Source organism: Meleagris gallopavo, chromosome 1 (genome assembly GCF_905368555.1).
Source record: "Meleagris gallopavo chromosome 1, MGAL_WU_HG_1.1, whole genome shotgun sequence".
Classification (NCBI taxonomy): Eukaryota; Metazoa; Chordata; class Aves; order Galliformes; family Phasianidae; genus Meleagris; species Meleagris gallopavo.
This window is the reverse complement of record NC_139404.1, coordinates 134,181,545-134,197,225: the sequence shown is the minus strand read 5'-3', so window position 1 is coordinate 134,197,225 and position 15,681 is coordinate 134,181,545. Positions and strand designations below refer to the sequence as shown.

Below are 15,681 nucleotides of genomic sequence, written 5' to 3'. Positions count from 1 at the left end.
AAGAACTTTTTCTCTCAGAGAGTGGTCAGGCACTGGAATGGCCTGTCCAGGGAGGTGCTGGAGTCGCCGTCCCTGGCAGTGTTCAAGAGGCGTCTGGATGAGGAGCTACAAGATATGGTTTAGTAGCTTAGTGATAGCAATGGTGAGAGGAGTATGCTTGGACTAGGTGATCTTGTAGGACCTCTCCAACCTTGTGATTCTATGATTCTATGATTTTTTATATCAGGCTTCCAGGTATGGCTGTAAGAGGCCTGTAAAAGAAAATATTTTAAAAATCACGTCACAGAACTTGGTGCAGAAAAAAGTAAACTGGTAACAGACAGCTTTTTTTTTTTTTCTTCCATATGCAGCCACTAGAACAATGAAATAAGTGGGTTTATTCTGGGCAGAAGATGTAAAACTGGAACTAAAAAATGGAAATTTCTGAGTTCAGACATTACTGACACTTGTAGCATTAAAACAAGGCCCATTCCCCCAAGAACAAGGGAAAACAGGAAACAGAACACTTTAAGCTCAAATAAAATCTCATCTTGAGCATATATGTTCAGTGTTCATTTATTGTGGTTCTTTCCTTGTAGTCATGTGAGGGAAACTCTAAGCTGTGCAAAAAAGACTCACAAAGAAATGTTTAAAGCTGTTGCAAATTAACATGGACAGAAATGGTATATCTAGACATTAATGTGATACTAGACAGCCTTTCATTATCAAAATAGAGTCACTGTACTGTTTCAGGAAAGGTGGAATAATAATTGAGAGGTAAAGTAAGAGCTGGATAAGAACAGCTGAATATCAAAAGAATTCCCTTACCATACTGAATGAATTTTTAACATGGACATATGGTATAATCTTTTCCCCTTTATCCTCCTTGCCAGGACTTAGTCACTTTAGAATAAAGTAGAATCTGTTCCCTTGATATTTTACTTTTTAATTCTACAGATTACAATTACAGATTGACTTATAGCAACACTGTAAAGAAAATAAGTAAGAACTGACTTCCTTTTTTTTTTTTTAATGTTCTTTCATGAAGCATAGGATATATGCTTTAGAAGAACACAGATGTAAGTAAAATAATTTAATGTTTACATAATTTTAAAATATTTAACATAACAATTAATAAGAAACTACAATATGTGAGTTACAGCCTAAAATAATAAACATATTAAAAATTATTTGCACATGTTGAGTGGCTTTTTGAGTTCAAAGAGAACTTGATGAATCTTTTGGTCAAATTTTCCTCTTTCGTTCTCCAAGGACATACAATTTAATATCTATAAAAAGTAACCTTGGACTGAATTCAAGGTTTTAATTTATCTCAGGAGTTTCACTGATTTACAACCAGAAAAAAAATGCTACACAACACTGCTGGGAATAGGGCTTAAGAAAAATCAAGTTGGCATTGACAAAGTCAGCTTGAGACTGACTTTTTCGGAGTATGGTGCTTATACTGAATATTCAATGAGGATCCAGTAATTCCTAGTCCTTAATGTTCAGAAGATCTTTTAAAACCTGTCTTTTTGGCAAAATAACATCTTGTCATTTGGCTACACCAATAGACAACCCAGTGCCACCCTCCTGATGCTGAGTACATCTTATCAAGCGTTATACTAACATTCAAGTCAACAATATCTGTGGGCAACTGCTAGTCTAGAATGTCAGATGAAAAAACCGACAAAGAGCAAAAGCCTTTAGCACAGAAGTGGCGCTGTGTGAAGTGGGAACAGTCAACCCAATCTATAAATGCAGGATATGCACAAAAAGCCAATCTGAATACATTCATGCTCTTCAGTGAGATTCCAAAGATATTTTCAGGAACTAGAGACTAATCAAAATAGACAGAAAGTATACCATAGGTTTACAGTACAGTTTGTGTATACCAATTGTGCATGTTTTGTCAGAATAGTCAAATACTTTGCTAAAAAAATGCTACAGAACAGAACCAGACTATAACTTGTCTATAGGCAATTCATTCTATCAAAGAGAAAAGCACTGCATAAAGTTTAATATCTATAGCTAACTATAATAGCTAAGAAATAAATTCCCAATCATATGTCAATTCATAAAATGGCTTAGGTTGGAGGGGACCTTAAAGATCATCAAGCTCCAACTCCCTGCTACAGGGAGGTCTGTCAGTCACTCGACCAGGCTGCCCAGGATTCCATCCAACTTGGACATGAATACCTCCAGAGATGCGGCATCCGCAGCCTCTTCAGACAGGCTGTTCCAGCGCCTTGCCACCCTCTGAGTTGATGTTCTTCCTAATATCTAGCCTAAATCTCCCCTCTTTTAGTTTAAAGCCATTCCCCCTTGACCTATCGCTATCAGACTGTGTAAAAAGTCAGACTCTCTCCTGCTTGTAAGCTCCCTTCAAGTATTGGAAGGCCACAATGAAGTCTGTCCAGAGCTGCTCTTCTACAAGCTAAACAATTCCAATTCCCTAAACCTTTCTTTGTAGGAGAGGTACTCCTGCCCTTTGATCGCCTTTGTGGCTTCCTCTGGACCTGCTCCAACAGCTCCATATCTCTCCTGTGCTGGGGTCCCCAGGCTTGGACACTTGTAGGGGCATCAGAAGGGCAGAGGAGAGGAGGACAATCACCTCCTGCTTGCCACCCCTCTGTTAATGCAGCCCAGAATACCATTAGACTTCCAGGCTGCAAGTGCACACTGCTGGCTCAAGTGCAGCTTTTTGTCCGTCAGGGCCCCCATGTCTTTCTCTGCAGGTCTGCTCTCAGTGAGTTGTTCTTGCAGTTTGTACTCATCTCTGGGATTGCCTTGACTTAGTGACACACCTCACACTTGGCCTTGTTAAACCTCATTAGTTTCTCATGTGCCCACTTCTTGAGCCTGTCAAGGTCCCTCCGGATGGCATCCCTTCCTTCTATTGTGTCAGCTGTACCACTCAGCTTGGTGTCATCAGCAAACTTGCTGAAGGTGCACTCAATCCCATTGTCTATAGCACTGATAAAGATGTTGAAGAGCAGCTGGTCCCAGGACAGACCCCTGGAGGACACCACTCATGACTGGTCTCCATCTGGACATGGAGTCAATTGAAAACAACTCTATTCCTCCTTCCCCAAGAAGGATCTTCTCTGAGAAGCAAGATGACAAAACATGAACCTCTCACAGCATATCTTTGTCATTCTTCCAAATCTAGGCATTTAACATATCAAGATGACTACTGTACTGTCAGTAGAATTTTTCTTACAAATAATGCCAGATACCACCAATCCTGCTTGGGTCTCATGTCTATTCCTCAATTACTTGATTATTACTCTAAAGAGAGTAGAACTATAATAACTATATAGTCAAGAAAAAGATGTTGAAAGGAAGAAAAAAACTTTGTTTCTGCCACTTATCTCAACACAAAACATCTCCTAACTCAGTGCCATTCCATCTCTAGTCAAATACACTTTCTATTTTTATCACTACAATACATGGTAACAAAATATCCCCAAATAGCAATATATATTTTAAAAATAGCTGCTGTTCCCTCTCCTGGTCTGTTCTTAAAGACAGAACAAATTTAATATAAGAAAAGTCACGAGCTTTATTCTACTCGGCACTGGAATGGGTCACTACTTTTGTGCTCGTTCAGTTGATTATGGACTGATTCTTTGCCTGTATCACTTGGAAAAGTGAATTACTACAGGAGAAACATCTAGGAGTCAGCTGTTCATTTGTATTAGAAAATATGAACTTTTTCTTTTTTTAAATCTCTACCTGCTAATAAGTAATAATAATTTTGTGAAAATGGTTACCTTGATATAGTCTTACTTCAGAAGAAAAATATTCACTGGCAAGACATCAGCAAAGTAAAACAATGAAATAAAGGAAAGCCAATCCAAAAGTAACAACCAAAAATTCACACTAATAAATAAGAAAGCAAACAGGACACAAAGCAGGGTTGCTGACAGTGAGAAGGACAGCTCAGAAATACACTTTATATCTCTAATGAATTACTTGACTCAGATGAATGCTAATGATAGGTTAGGTTAATTATAGAAAAGAATCAAGATATTTTTGTTTAGTATTTATGCTTATCTCACTTCTTTTCTTCATAAGCTTATATCCTCATTTAAAAGAAAAATGTATTCAAATGTACCAGATTCCATGGTCCATCAAGAGCCCTGGAAAGCAGACTTTCACTGTATGAATTTAAGTGACTTAGTACAACAGGCATGCATTGCTATTCCAAAAGTAAGGCCTTCCCTTCATCAATCTTCAGGTCTGTGTGAAGGGAATGAAATGCCTGATAACTCACTGAAAGGGATTAGAAAACAAGCAATACAATTTCTACAATTATGGTTTCATTAAACAATATGTGAACATTTATCCTCAGAATTACTTTTGCAGATATATACTACTAAAAATAGAAAGTGAAATGGCTGAAATTAATACTATTTTTTTTCAATTTTTCTTAAAGACATCCTCTGCCTAATTTTCTTGCTTAGAAAACTGTTGTAAATGGACAATTGATGCACTGAAGAAAACATCGAAGCTTTCCAATATCTTCCTTAAGAAAGAAAAGAAGTTACAAGCTGGATGGCTTGAGACTGTGTCAGTTTCAACAGCTGGGATTCCTCTAATAAGGGAGCAAAGAGTTAATCCATCTGAATAAGAGCAATGACTTTCATGACACCAACTATTCCAATCCCTTTCCATAAAAAAAATCTAGTTCAACTTTCCATGCATATATTTTATACAGTCATCCATTCTGGAGTGCAGTAAATTATTCAAAGAATTTATAGCAAGTGAATCAATCTAATTTTCTTAATTTACTGATGTCAAATCTTTCTCAGTATCCTGGAATAGCATTGATCATCTGGAATGCAGAAATTTAAAGTACAGAGGAAAAAATTATCCGGTAGCAAAAGCTTAATTACAGTGCCACCTGCTGGATTCTGACATCTTGAGGGAAACGAAATGTTTAAGCCAAACGTGCATCTTTATCACTACTGCCATGTGGTCATACTGATCAAAACTCATACACAGTAAGCTTTAACATGCATTTAACAACAGATATATTTTCCTTCTATAAGCTTGCAGTAAAAAGCAGTCATAAGAAGCTAAACTGGTTCATTCTGATCAATAGCATTCATCTGCTTACGGTCTCTTCAGTAACTACTTTTTGTACTGCAATCAATTTACATCGTTTTTATCACACACTTGGTCCCTACTTATAAATGATCATCGTGCTTCACCAAAGTATATCGACTGAAGTACTTCCCCCCAGCAGCTAAAATATAATATTTATTCATTAATGGTGTCAGGGTGGTCTTCTGTAATGTTTAAATCCTGTGCTTATTCCAAGTAGTGTCAATATAAACACCTCAGAGGCCAGTTAAGCATGAAGATACACTGCTGTATTTATCCATCCAATCCAGAAGGATCACCTTCACGAAAAAGACTGTTGCTCGTTATTTATGGATTTTATATCTTTGACATCCCTGATTAGTGTCAAGGTGCCAAAGAATGTAGCAATCTTGTAATGTGGATCTTTGCTTTCTAAGAAGTGACTCCAAAACATGCAGCATTTCGTGTAAGGGACTGAAAAAAAAATCAGATGCCAAAGCAGGAACTGTAATTTTGGCAAGGTTTTGCAAGATTATCCTGAAAACAAACATCTCTGTGCAGCCTCTCTATCAATATGTTACTAGCAAAAGGAATAGCAATTCCTCTGTTTTCAAAGACATTTAAAAATGTGAACCATTCTGAGAATAAAAGATATGAAAGATAAAATCATGGAATGGTTTAGGTTATAATCGGGTCCAACCTTCCTCCTCAGCGCAGGGTCATCTCTGAGCCTGTTACATCGCTCACAGTCGTAATCATGCTGAACATGCAAAGTGTTTTTAAAATATCTTTGAAAACATAAAAATAAGTGCTAACAAACTGTGCTTTGGTGGTAGGGTTCAGGTAGCAGGGGGGCTGCAGCAGTGCAAGCAGAGCCCAGCCAGCAATGGCCCCGAGTCAGATGAGAGCCAGAGATAGAGCCAGCTCCAGAAGCACTGAAGGACCCATTGCTGGCCAGACCTGAGCCATAGGCAACACTGGGTGTGCTCTGGGAGAGCAGATGTGAGGAATGGAAAACTGCATTTAGTGCTCACTGCCCTAGTCTGTTATCAAGAGGCCATAGATTACACTATTCTCCCTATGCTGAGTTTGTTTTGCCCATGATGGTAACTGACACAACGTCCCCTATTTCTTTGCTAACTCAAAACTACATAGGCTGCTTTTATACTGAGGTACTCTTTATGCACAAATAAACAAAATTGATTTATAGCAATTATTATTTAATTAAAACAAGTCAAAAGAGAAAGCTAATTATGGAAATCAACATAAGATCTTTTGATTTACAAGTTAAGAACCTTTAAGTATCATTCAGATCAAGTGTTACTCATAAATTTTAATAGAAGTCACACTGAAATTAGAATTTGTTTAAATTATGAAAAATTAATCTGAAAATTAATTTTAAAATATCTTTGTATGCCAGATGGATTGAGTGTTTTTTTCTCTGGATTCTAAGAGAAAAGTGAACAGCAGTCCCTATGTCAAAAAGATACTGAAGGAACACATTACAAATCTGAGTTTTTATCACTTCTGATAGAATGCTCCCCACTCAGAGCTCATGAGAAACAGCCCATTTTTGTCATCACTTCAAAGAAAATGCTTTTCATCTTTTCAGGCTACATCTGTTTTCAAGGAAGGTTCCATTGAGAAGAGACGGCAGGATGGTCCTGGAGATGGCACAAGCGGAATAATTGTCATGATCTGAAGCAAAAGTCAGTACCTTCAGAACTGTGTTATCTCTACACAAGTATGACCTTGTTTGCTTTTGCCAGTTAACAAAATACATTACTGCACTACATCAGCATGTGAATTTCGGAAGACTTTGGACAAAAAGGCCATTTTTCAAGCTAGACAGTTAGCACTCAAGTCCAAAGTATTTTTTACATTAATTGAGTCTAATAGTGAAATGTGAATGGACAATCAGTTCAAGAACTGCCAGTCTCATACAGTAGCACTTTTCTCTGTTGATGATCTTTCTGGGTAGCCACTTGCAGTAAAAGACTTAGTAGGAGAAGAAGGGAGACAGCAGACAGGCAAGAGGCAGAATATTGAGTTGTATGTTGAACTCTGTGGGACAAAGCAATTACAATGCCAGAACTTAGAAATATTATTATTATCTAGCTGTCTAACAGACCGATAAATAAATCTAACCACGGGCATGTGTAGTTCAGGATTCATAGATGGCATCCACAGGAGCTGCGCCGTGGCCATAGGCAGAAGTGTGCCAATACTGTATAAGTGGACTACAAGTGAAAACAAGCAAAAACAAACAAACAAACCAAACAAAAATCCCAAAATACTCCTGAAGTTTATCAGATTACATGTGCAAATGCTCAATGGATAGATCCTGTAGATCTGAGGTAGAATAATGACATACTTACACAGATATTTTACACTGGCTTACATGAATAGTGGAGATGCATCAGCTGAGCTCAACTATCAAATCCAATACCAGTGCCTATAAATCTTTAATATAACAAAGAAAAACATAATAGTAAGATTCTGAACACCACACTGATTTCCAAGCCTTCGTATGTTCAGAAAGATGGCAGTAGTGATTTAAGCACAGCACAGTATCACCTGCCATAAGTCATAAGCTGATATTTTAATATCTAATATAGGTATTAAAATATTTTGAATTAGATGTGTGCCTCTCTGTGGAAAAAAAAAAAAAGGAATTATATACAGTATTACATGTAAATAGCTAGCAAAAGTGATTTGAAATAAAAGACAGGCTGAAAGTCTCAAATTGAGACTGACTACACTTCTCCTTAAAAATGATCTGTTTTAAAAATGACAAATTATCTATTATATCTTACTGCTGAGATAAATACTGCCTTATTAACTGTTACTTTGTTTTCATTATTGTATCTTTACTCTCATTGTGAAGTCCGCTGGCAACTCCTACTTGGTAGGGGTTCATACCACATGCATGATCTTGTCTTTGTATAAAAAGGCAGCAAGTTCTTATGAAAACATGCTTAATTAATAGAGTTCTTTTCTTATAAGCGAATTACATAACACCTTGAGTTACCAAAAAGGAGGAACTTCTCTTCATGGACAGGACCTGCACTGCATGACCCAGGGAAAATACATCTAGGCTTGACGCGATGCTTCACAAATGCAAGGCTCCCAGCATCTGAAGAGACTTGAGATTTACTCACTCTCTGTGGTCTTCTTCATATCCTAGACCCAAACTATTTTACTGGGTCATTTATTGTCAGGTTGTCCTTACTGAGATCCAGGAAGAACCCTACAAAATTTCTCCATCTCTTACGTCAGTCCCCTTCCCAATGGGAAAATTTTTCCCAGTGGAAAAAATATGCTTATGCTTTATTTTATACTTAGACAAATGGTTTTGCTCTGACAGAAGAGGAAAACGGGTATATTGTAGGCAGAATATATCTGATAGATGAGAGAGAAGGGGAGAGGAAGAGGAAAGCACAGCAAATAAATTGAAAAACACATACACAACATAAAACTCAAACAACATTTTTAGCAGCAAACTTTATTCTCTCAGTTAACAGCCTGTGTTCCCCCAATATAATCTATTCTTACTGTAACCAATTAACTCATGAATAAAATTAAAAGTTACATTTTCTAATTTTTAGCAGATATATAATGTTCCACTGTTTAATGTCTTGATTTTTTTCACCTTGCCCAATTCTAACCTTATCCATTTTTTATGTTACCGTCACTTATTGGAAGATGTATTTTGTTGTGCCACCTTATGAATGTCCTTACACATCTCTGCCTCACAAACTGATATTTCAACTACAACAAAATGGAACAAGGAATTATAGTTAACTTGCTAATTACAAAGGAGGCAGGTACAGGTAAGAAAACAAACATTTCTAGATAGTTGAAACGAGATTCTACTGTCCTTAGTGATTTGTCCAAGTTCTTCGTCCACAGAGTCTCATCTCATCATGCAACTGAAAGAATCAAAAAGTATTCAAATAGAGTTATCTGTTTTTTGTTTTTTTTTTTTTTTAACTTAAACATCATTTGATGTTGTTGCTGAGCAGCAAGTGATTAAAAGTTCAATCTTTTTCTTCTCAGTATGGATGGTGATAGAAAAAAGATCATCCACCTCCTCAACAAATCACAGCCTCACGGAATGGCTGAGGCTGGCAGGGCCCTCTGGGTCCATCTACTCCAACCCCAAATCCAGTCTGGACACCCAGAGCAGTGTGCCTGTGACCATGCCCAGGTGGCCTCTGGACATCTCTGAAGAGGAGAATCGCAGCCCTTGGGCAACATGTGCTAGAATAATTAAAATAGTACGAGCTCTTTGATCTGTAGCTCAACTGTTCAGTTTACAGGGGAAGAATAAGTCCTGTGAGGTACAGAGGAATTACATATTTGACTGCTTTTCATGAAGAAGTGACACAAAAATGAAGAGTAAATTGCAAGAACTTTCTGAAGCCTTGGAAATGGGAGAAAGTGTTTTTTATAGAATGATGAAGTAAGCAATCATGCTACCAAAGCAAATTTTTTGCGTGTGTGAGAAAAGAAGATGAGGCAAATTCTAAAAGAAACATACTCTATGGGTAGAACAAGGAATATCCTGATTATCATGGAAGCCCATTATGACAACTTCAGTTTGCACAAAAGAAAAAAAATATTTCATAGAAGTTAGGAAGCAGTCAATTTTTACCATACTTAGGAGCATCAGAACTGTAATTTACTGAACGAGCAATGGTCAAAATTGTTTAGATGGCAATTTGCTTGTCACCATTTAGGTCAGATTTAACAGCCATGTGAGGAGAAAATTTTAACTCTGTATTACTGCAAACCATTGTCTCAGCCTTTAAGGACAGAGAAGCTCCTGCTTTAATTAACACCTGGAAAAATAACTGAAAATATTGGACAGTCATGAAAGAAGATACAAACATTCTACTCTTTACTTAATAGAATCAGCAGAACAATTCAGCACAAGATGAATTCTATTAGACTATAAAATACTTTATTTCCCTCCAATCTCTGAATATATTTTAGAGTTAAAATAATACGGCAAACTTACATTTCAGGATTTCAAGTACTTTAAAGCAACAAGCATCAGAGCTGGCAAATACCTGGTGGCTTAAGATAACTACCAACAAGTTAAATGGCAAGTAGTGCAGTTAGCATCATTAAATTACTGAATCTCTTTTATTTTGCTCAAAGATGTTTCTTACTCCTTTACAGTTTGTTCTCGTTTCTGGAGCTGGAACCTGTGTTGAACTTCCTCTGTAACAGGGGAAAAATATTGAAATGGCTTCAAAACCCATTAAATTTTTAACTTAATACTGAATTTCCCCTTCAGATACGATTAGGTTTTGTTTTTAATTATGGTGTTACATAATAGCTGACTAATTAAAAGCATCCTAATGGCCATCTGTGTTCAGCTTCCTCTCACGCTAACACAAACAACTTTGATTTGTGGCAGGATTGCTTGGCTTCCTAAAATACAAAATGCAACTCTACATAATTGCTCACATAGAAACCTAAGACAACTGAAAGTAGGCTTTTGCTTCCAAAACTTTTTGTTAATGCTATTAGCTGGAAGAAAAAAACAATCTGATGCCCTGAACACCAAACTACTATACTGTTTCTTCAGTTAGTGGGAAGCATCCCTGAGAAAGTTGTGAAGGAAAAGAAAAGAGACACAATTATTTTCATCTTGTGTGGTGTGTTGGAAATATCTAAATAATTTATCAGGACAGTAACTGATAAAGTTTGTGTTAAAGCCAGACTTACAATTTTCTATCAGTTAATATTGTTTGACCCTTAGCTCCAGTTTTATTGAATTTAATCTCTGCATCCATTTGTTTTAGTAAGTCTTGCCAGAGTAACAGTTTTGGAGAACCTGGCATGTACAAGGATTTATGTATTCCTACTTGTTTTCTCAGCCTATATTTTATTGATCCCAAAAGGTCAGCTTTCTCTTGTTGGTCAGTAGCTCCTACTACTGTTGCAAAATCATCTACAGGTGATAAGAGGCATCCGTATCCATCTGAAAATAAACCTCTTTATCCTGCTTCCCTAGCTGCAATTTAACCAGTGAATTTGACAGGGTAAACTTCCGAGATTCCCATCATTCAGCTTTTGCAATCAAAGATGGTTCCCTCCTGCTCAGCTTGATACACCTTTACTGCCAATATCTCATTTCCCTGCAGTTTGCACACTGCTTTTTGTCCACTGGGAGTGGAACTCTCCTAGAGCCCTTCCAGGTCCTGCTCTCGTGCAGCAGCTACTATTCTTCCCGATTTTTTTTGTTACCATTTGTGTTTCTATATGTTCTCCAAGGCCCTCCCTCCCCCTTTTCCATTAATTTATCCAGGTCCCTTAGTTCCGCTTCCTTTAATCTCTATATCATTGGGAGAAAATAAAGACATTCTCGCTCTGATTAGCAAAAGAACTCGGGAGATGTAAACAAGTTCAGCAGACGTGCAGGGAGAAAAATGAAAGATTATAACTATTCATGCCAGACAGACCCTATCAACATAATCATGAGACATCTAGCTTGTACACCTGGCATGGGTGTGAGCAGATGCTATAAAGACCATTGGCAAGTTCTGCCAAAGCTGAGGTGGCTTGGCGGAGGTGAATCACAAGGAACCACGGGTTCATGTGTGACAAAGGAGCAGACGGCTGATTGCCAAATGGAGGAGTCCATCACTTATACATGGAACCCACTTTACGTTGCCCTGAACAGGAACAGTCAGGGGAGACGACCTGCGCAGGAGGTGAGCGCCAACATCGAGCTGCATCTCATACAGGAATGGTTCCACAGCAAGCTGGGGGCAGGGCACAGTGGGCAGCAGATCGCTGAGCAGCTGCTGATGGAGTACTGCACCCAGATGGGGGCCCTTGATGGCTTCTTTCTCGTCAGGGGGAGCGAGACATTTGTTCCGGACTACATTCTGTCCTTCTGGCACAATGAAAAGGTGCAGCATTGCCCCTTCCACTGGTGGCAGGACTCCAGCATCCACGGTTTCTTTTTGACTGACAACCAAGTATTTGGCAGCCTCTACGATCTCATCACCCACTACCGGGAGATGCCGCTGAGATGCAACAGACTTGAGGCTGAGGTCCAACACTCACAGCAACATAGACTGGGTGCTGCAGGACAGCACAAGAGGGACAAGCCCAGCTCCAGCACCCTCTCTTTCAGGGCAGGATGGAAGACCCAGCACTGCCACATGCAGCAAGAGGGTCACGCTTAATAAGGCACTTGACCAAGTGCATACGGTTCAAGTTCATCACACACACTGAGTCTGTGTCTAATTGCCACAGGTAAACCTTGATCTTATTTGCCTTCTTTACCCGGTGTCTTTCCCAAACCTTTTCATTTCGGAAACTTTACAAACAAACAAACAAATAAAAAACTACTAACATAGTTCTGTCTCTCCCCTCCAGAGGTTTCCAGGGCTAACACTGGGATATCAAGTTTCCTAGGTCTCCGCAGATAAAGGCTTATTCTCACTTCCAATGTTCCTTCCTTTTCCCATTTGTAAGTAACACTTTGTTTTCAGGGGGGTAGTTCAGGAGTCTCTGGCCCCCAGCTCTCTCTCCCTCAGAGTTCTGCTTACAAGCTGTACGGAGGGGCAGTGCGGGGGATGCATTCTCGTGCTGGTGCCAACCTACTTTGGCTAGAGCAGATCACCGACTTTAAGAATAACTCACTGATTTTCCTTTACCTTTTTTTTCTGATTTGTCTTTCACATTCCCACTATTCATACCCTCAATTACACTTCCACGTACCATCAGCAACTACACCTCCACGTACATCAAAACAGTTTGTCCTACTCCCTTTCAGAACCTACAAATCAAACAATACAGTTCTTCACTTTCCACAAACACCCAGCATTTGGTTTCACGATTAGAATGCTCAATTATAAAAACTGGTCCCACTACTTCATATATGTTCCCAGTTTCTTATTTGATATTCTGTCTCACCCGCAACGTCTCTCCTGTGAGCCAAAATACAACCCAGAGATCATTTTTGGTATCTTTCTAAACACCCCTTGTCCCATAACAGCTTCTTAGATAACACTTTCACACCATAAACATATAACAATCACAAAGGCAGTGACAATTATCAGTACAATTTATCCTTGGGATCCTTCCTCTCTCCAGTTCCCCACAGGGCCCAAACTTTCTTCTGTATTCCTTTCCCACACTTGCATAGCTACTGCCTAATCACACCTCTTTCTTCTCCAGTAAACAGCATATCCATGAGCAGAAATCAGGCTCTATAAATTGATCTAATTGTTCTGCTACTCTTATAGGATCCTCAATTAAGGAATTAATTTCCTTCTTGAAATTCCTAACCTTTCTGCTAGTAAAAAAGGGGAAGGCATCAGCATATCCTATTCCCCCTAGACCTAAGAGGACTCCCCGAAGAGGATATATTGAAGTATTAGTAAGGTTAGTGTTAGAGAAAGGAAAATTCTCCAGGTCCCATCTACACTGTTCCAATTCCCTCAGTAATTAAGAGCATGCACTCTCTCTAGGACCCTGCACAGGATCAGCAGCACAGCCACTCCCTGCCTCTGCAGAGACTGCTGCTGCTTGCATTACTTTAGAACTTTAAGGGGGTGAAAGTTATCTAAGGGATCCCATTTATGATCTTTCTGTTTCTCTCCTTTCTCTCTTGAACTCTGACTCTTTGTTGTGAGGAACTGTTTTACTTTTTGCTCCCATTAAGCGGCATAAGCCAATTTTGTTTCAGTTATAAGTTTTGAAATAACATTCAAAGTTCATTAGAGAGTTGTCACTATACTGTACAAGTCACTCCAAAGTCTTATATACAAAAGAAAATGCAGGTCTGAAAGGTAAACTTTTCTAGCGAGTAGCAGTGAAATTCTGTGTCCAAGAATGCACGTAGGAACTATTCTTATCTTTCAATTATTGAGGTGTTAAAGACTGTGTACAGTACAAAAGAGCAGTCACCTGGCCAGCTACCCTGACTTGCTTTCTGTTGAGGGTAAGAATTACATTTCAAAGGCCTTCAGTTTACTGGTCAGCAGTTATAGCATCTTCAATTTGCATAGTCAAAGGAAAGATGTACGGGAGCATGAAGCCAGACCATGCAAGACTTTGTTCTGTTTCTAAACAAGCCAAAGTGAGGACAAGACAATTATTTTAACAAGACTAAGATTTAATTTTTAAAATTTGACATTCAATACAAATGTCAGGATAACACAAATACACCTGAAATATGCCAGTGTCTGAACTTTATTTAACATGCAAAAAAAAAAAATCAATTTGAACACATAAAAAACAACTATAAGCTGTAATTTTACATTTATACATCAGAAGTGTCCATTTTTAAGAAGTTGAAATAATTAGTTAATAACATCTAAATACCAATTCATACCACTAGAATATCTGTATACTCAAAGCCATAATTCTATGTTTGCCCACAGTCTGTAATGACAACTCTTCCATTTACTAGCCCTTTAGGAGAACCAAAGGATTCAATCTTTTTCACGACATCCATTCCATCTTTCACAAACCCAAATACCACGTGTTTAAAGTCCAAGTGTTCTGCTTTTTTGAGCGTTATGAAGAACTGAGAGTTATTCGTATCCCTGCCCCTATTTGCCATTGACAGCAAGCCAGGACCAGTATGTTTCACTTCAAAATTCTCATCTTCAAATGCTTCTCCATAAATTGATCGTCCACCTGTTCCATCATGGTTTGTTATATCACCTCCCTTAAAAAAAAAAAAAAAAAAATAAGTGGACAGAATTATCTTACAAGTCCCAGAACATCAACTAATAACATTCTCTTTCAGTAAGAAAGAATTCCATTTGGAAGAACATAGGTAAACATCAACATTATTTTTCACAGCTACTATATTTACTTGGCTATAAAGCATCTCAGCTTCAGCAGCTTTGATCGTGGTAACAAAATTAGCATGAAGTTTCTCATTTTTACCGAGCACAGCATTTTATCTTCCTGCTCCACATCCCTACATCACTCTTTCACACTGTCTGCTTTCTACATCATTTTGCCCTTCCATCTGGCGCTGCACTATCTCACTGAGGCACAAAGACTCCTGATCACTGCCTGTTCAGGACAGCAGCTACAGCTAGTGAGCAGTGTTTTTGCCTTTGCATATGGTAGCAAGTTTTTGGCTCCCAATTATTTGACTACATACACAAAGGTGACCATGTATGATACCATACATTTGAAGAAAATTCTGAAAGACAAGAAGTCTGGGGAGAAGTCTGTGCAGAGCAAACATGGATAATAGCTCACATTTTGTCAGGATGAACATGCTACAGCATGCTTTCAAGAAAGTTACTTACAGCATGTAGAATAACCCGAAATAAGATTACATCCTAAATGAACAAGTAAAGCTCCTCTGCTCATCAGAAAGGCAAAAATAAAGAGCAGTAACGGGCATGCTTCAGATTCAGGTAATATCTGATCAAGAATGGACAGTTTTTTTAATTCTGGTGACAAGCTATTTGTATAATACTGTAATTCTGAGTTACAAAGCATATGCTCTGTCTTCAAAGATGTAGTGATATGCAAAAGCATGAGTATAGCATGTAAGAGGTTGTTTATTTCATCTGTTTCAAGTCACATCAAATTACTTGTGAGAATTTTAGGAAA

General features: G+C 38.3%; 3 protein-coding genes across 4 annotated transcripts in view; 1 reads left to right on the top strand and 2 right to left on the bottom strand.

Moving 5' to 3' along the window:
* Positions 1 to 4,072: 4,072 nt before the first annotated feature.
* On the bottom strand, positions 4,073 to 7,990 carry CCDC138 (coiled-coil domain containing 138). The gene is given in 3 exon segments (XM_085225293.1): positions 4,073 to 4,257; positions 7,155 to 7,310; positions 7,945 to 7,990. Coding segments are annotated over 3 exon segments (387 nt in total).
* Positions 7,991 to 11,588: 3,598 nt separating this feature from the next.
* On the top strand, positions 11,589 to 12,327 carry LOC146545628 (1-phosphatidylinositol 4,5-bisphosphate phosphodiesterase gamma-1-like). The gene is given in 2 exon segments (XM_085225191.1): positions 11,589 to 12,139; positions 12,141 to 12,327. Coding segments are annotated over 2 exon segments (738 nt in total).
* A 1,867-nt stretch (positions 12,328 to 14,194) lies between these two features.
* Positions 14,195 to 15,681, bottom strand: part of LOC100545924 (RANBP2 like and GRIP domain containing 4) — a 30,371-nt gene continuing 28,884 nt past the window's right edge. For both annotated transcript variants that reach the window (XM_085214791.1, XM_085214797.1), the window contains one exon: positions 14,195 to 14,773. In XM_085214791.1, the coding sequence (XP_085070917.1) occupies positions 14,468 to 14,773 (306 nt within the window). In that variant the 3' untranslated portion in view covers positions 14,195 to 14,467. The remainder of the gene's footprint in view (positions 14,774 to 15,681) is intronic.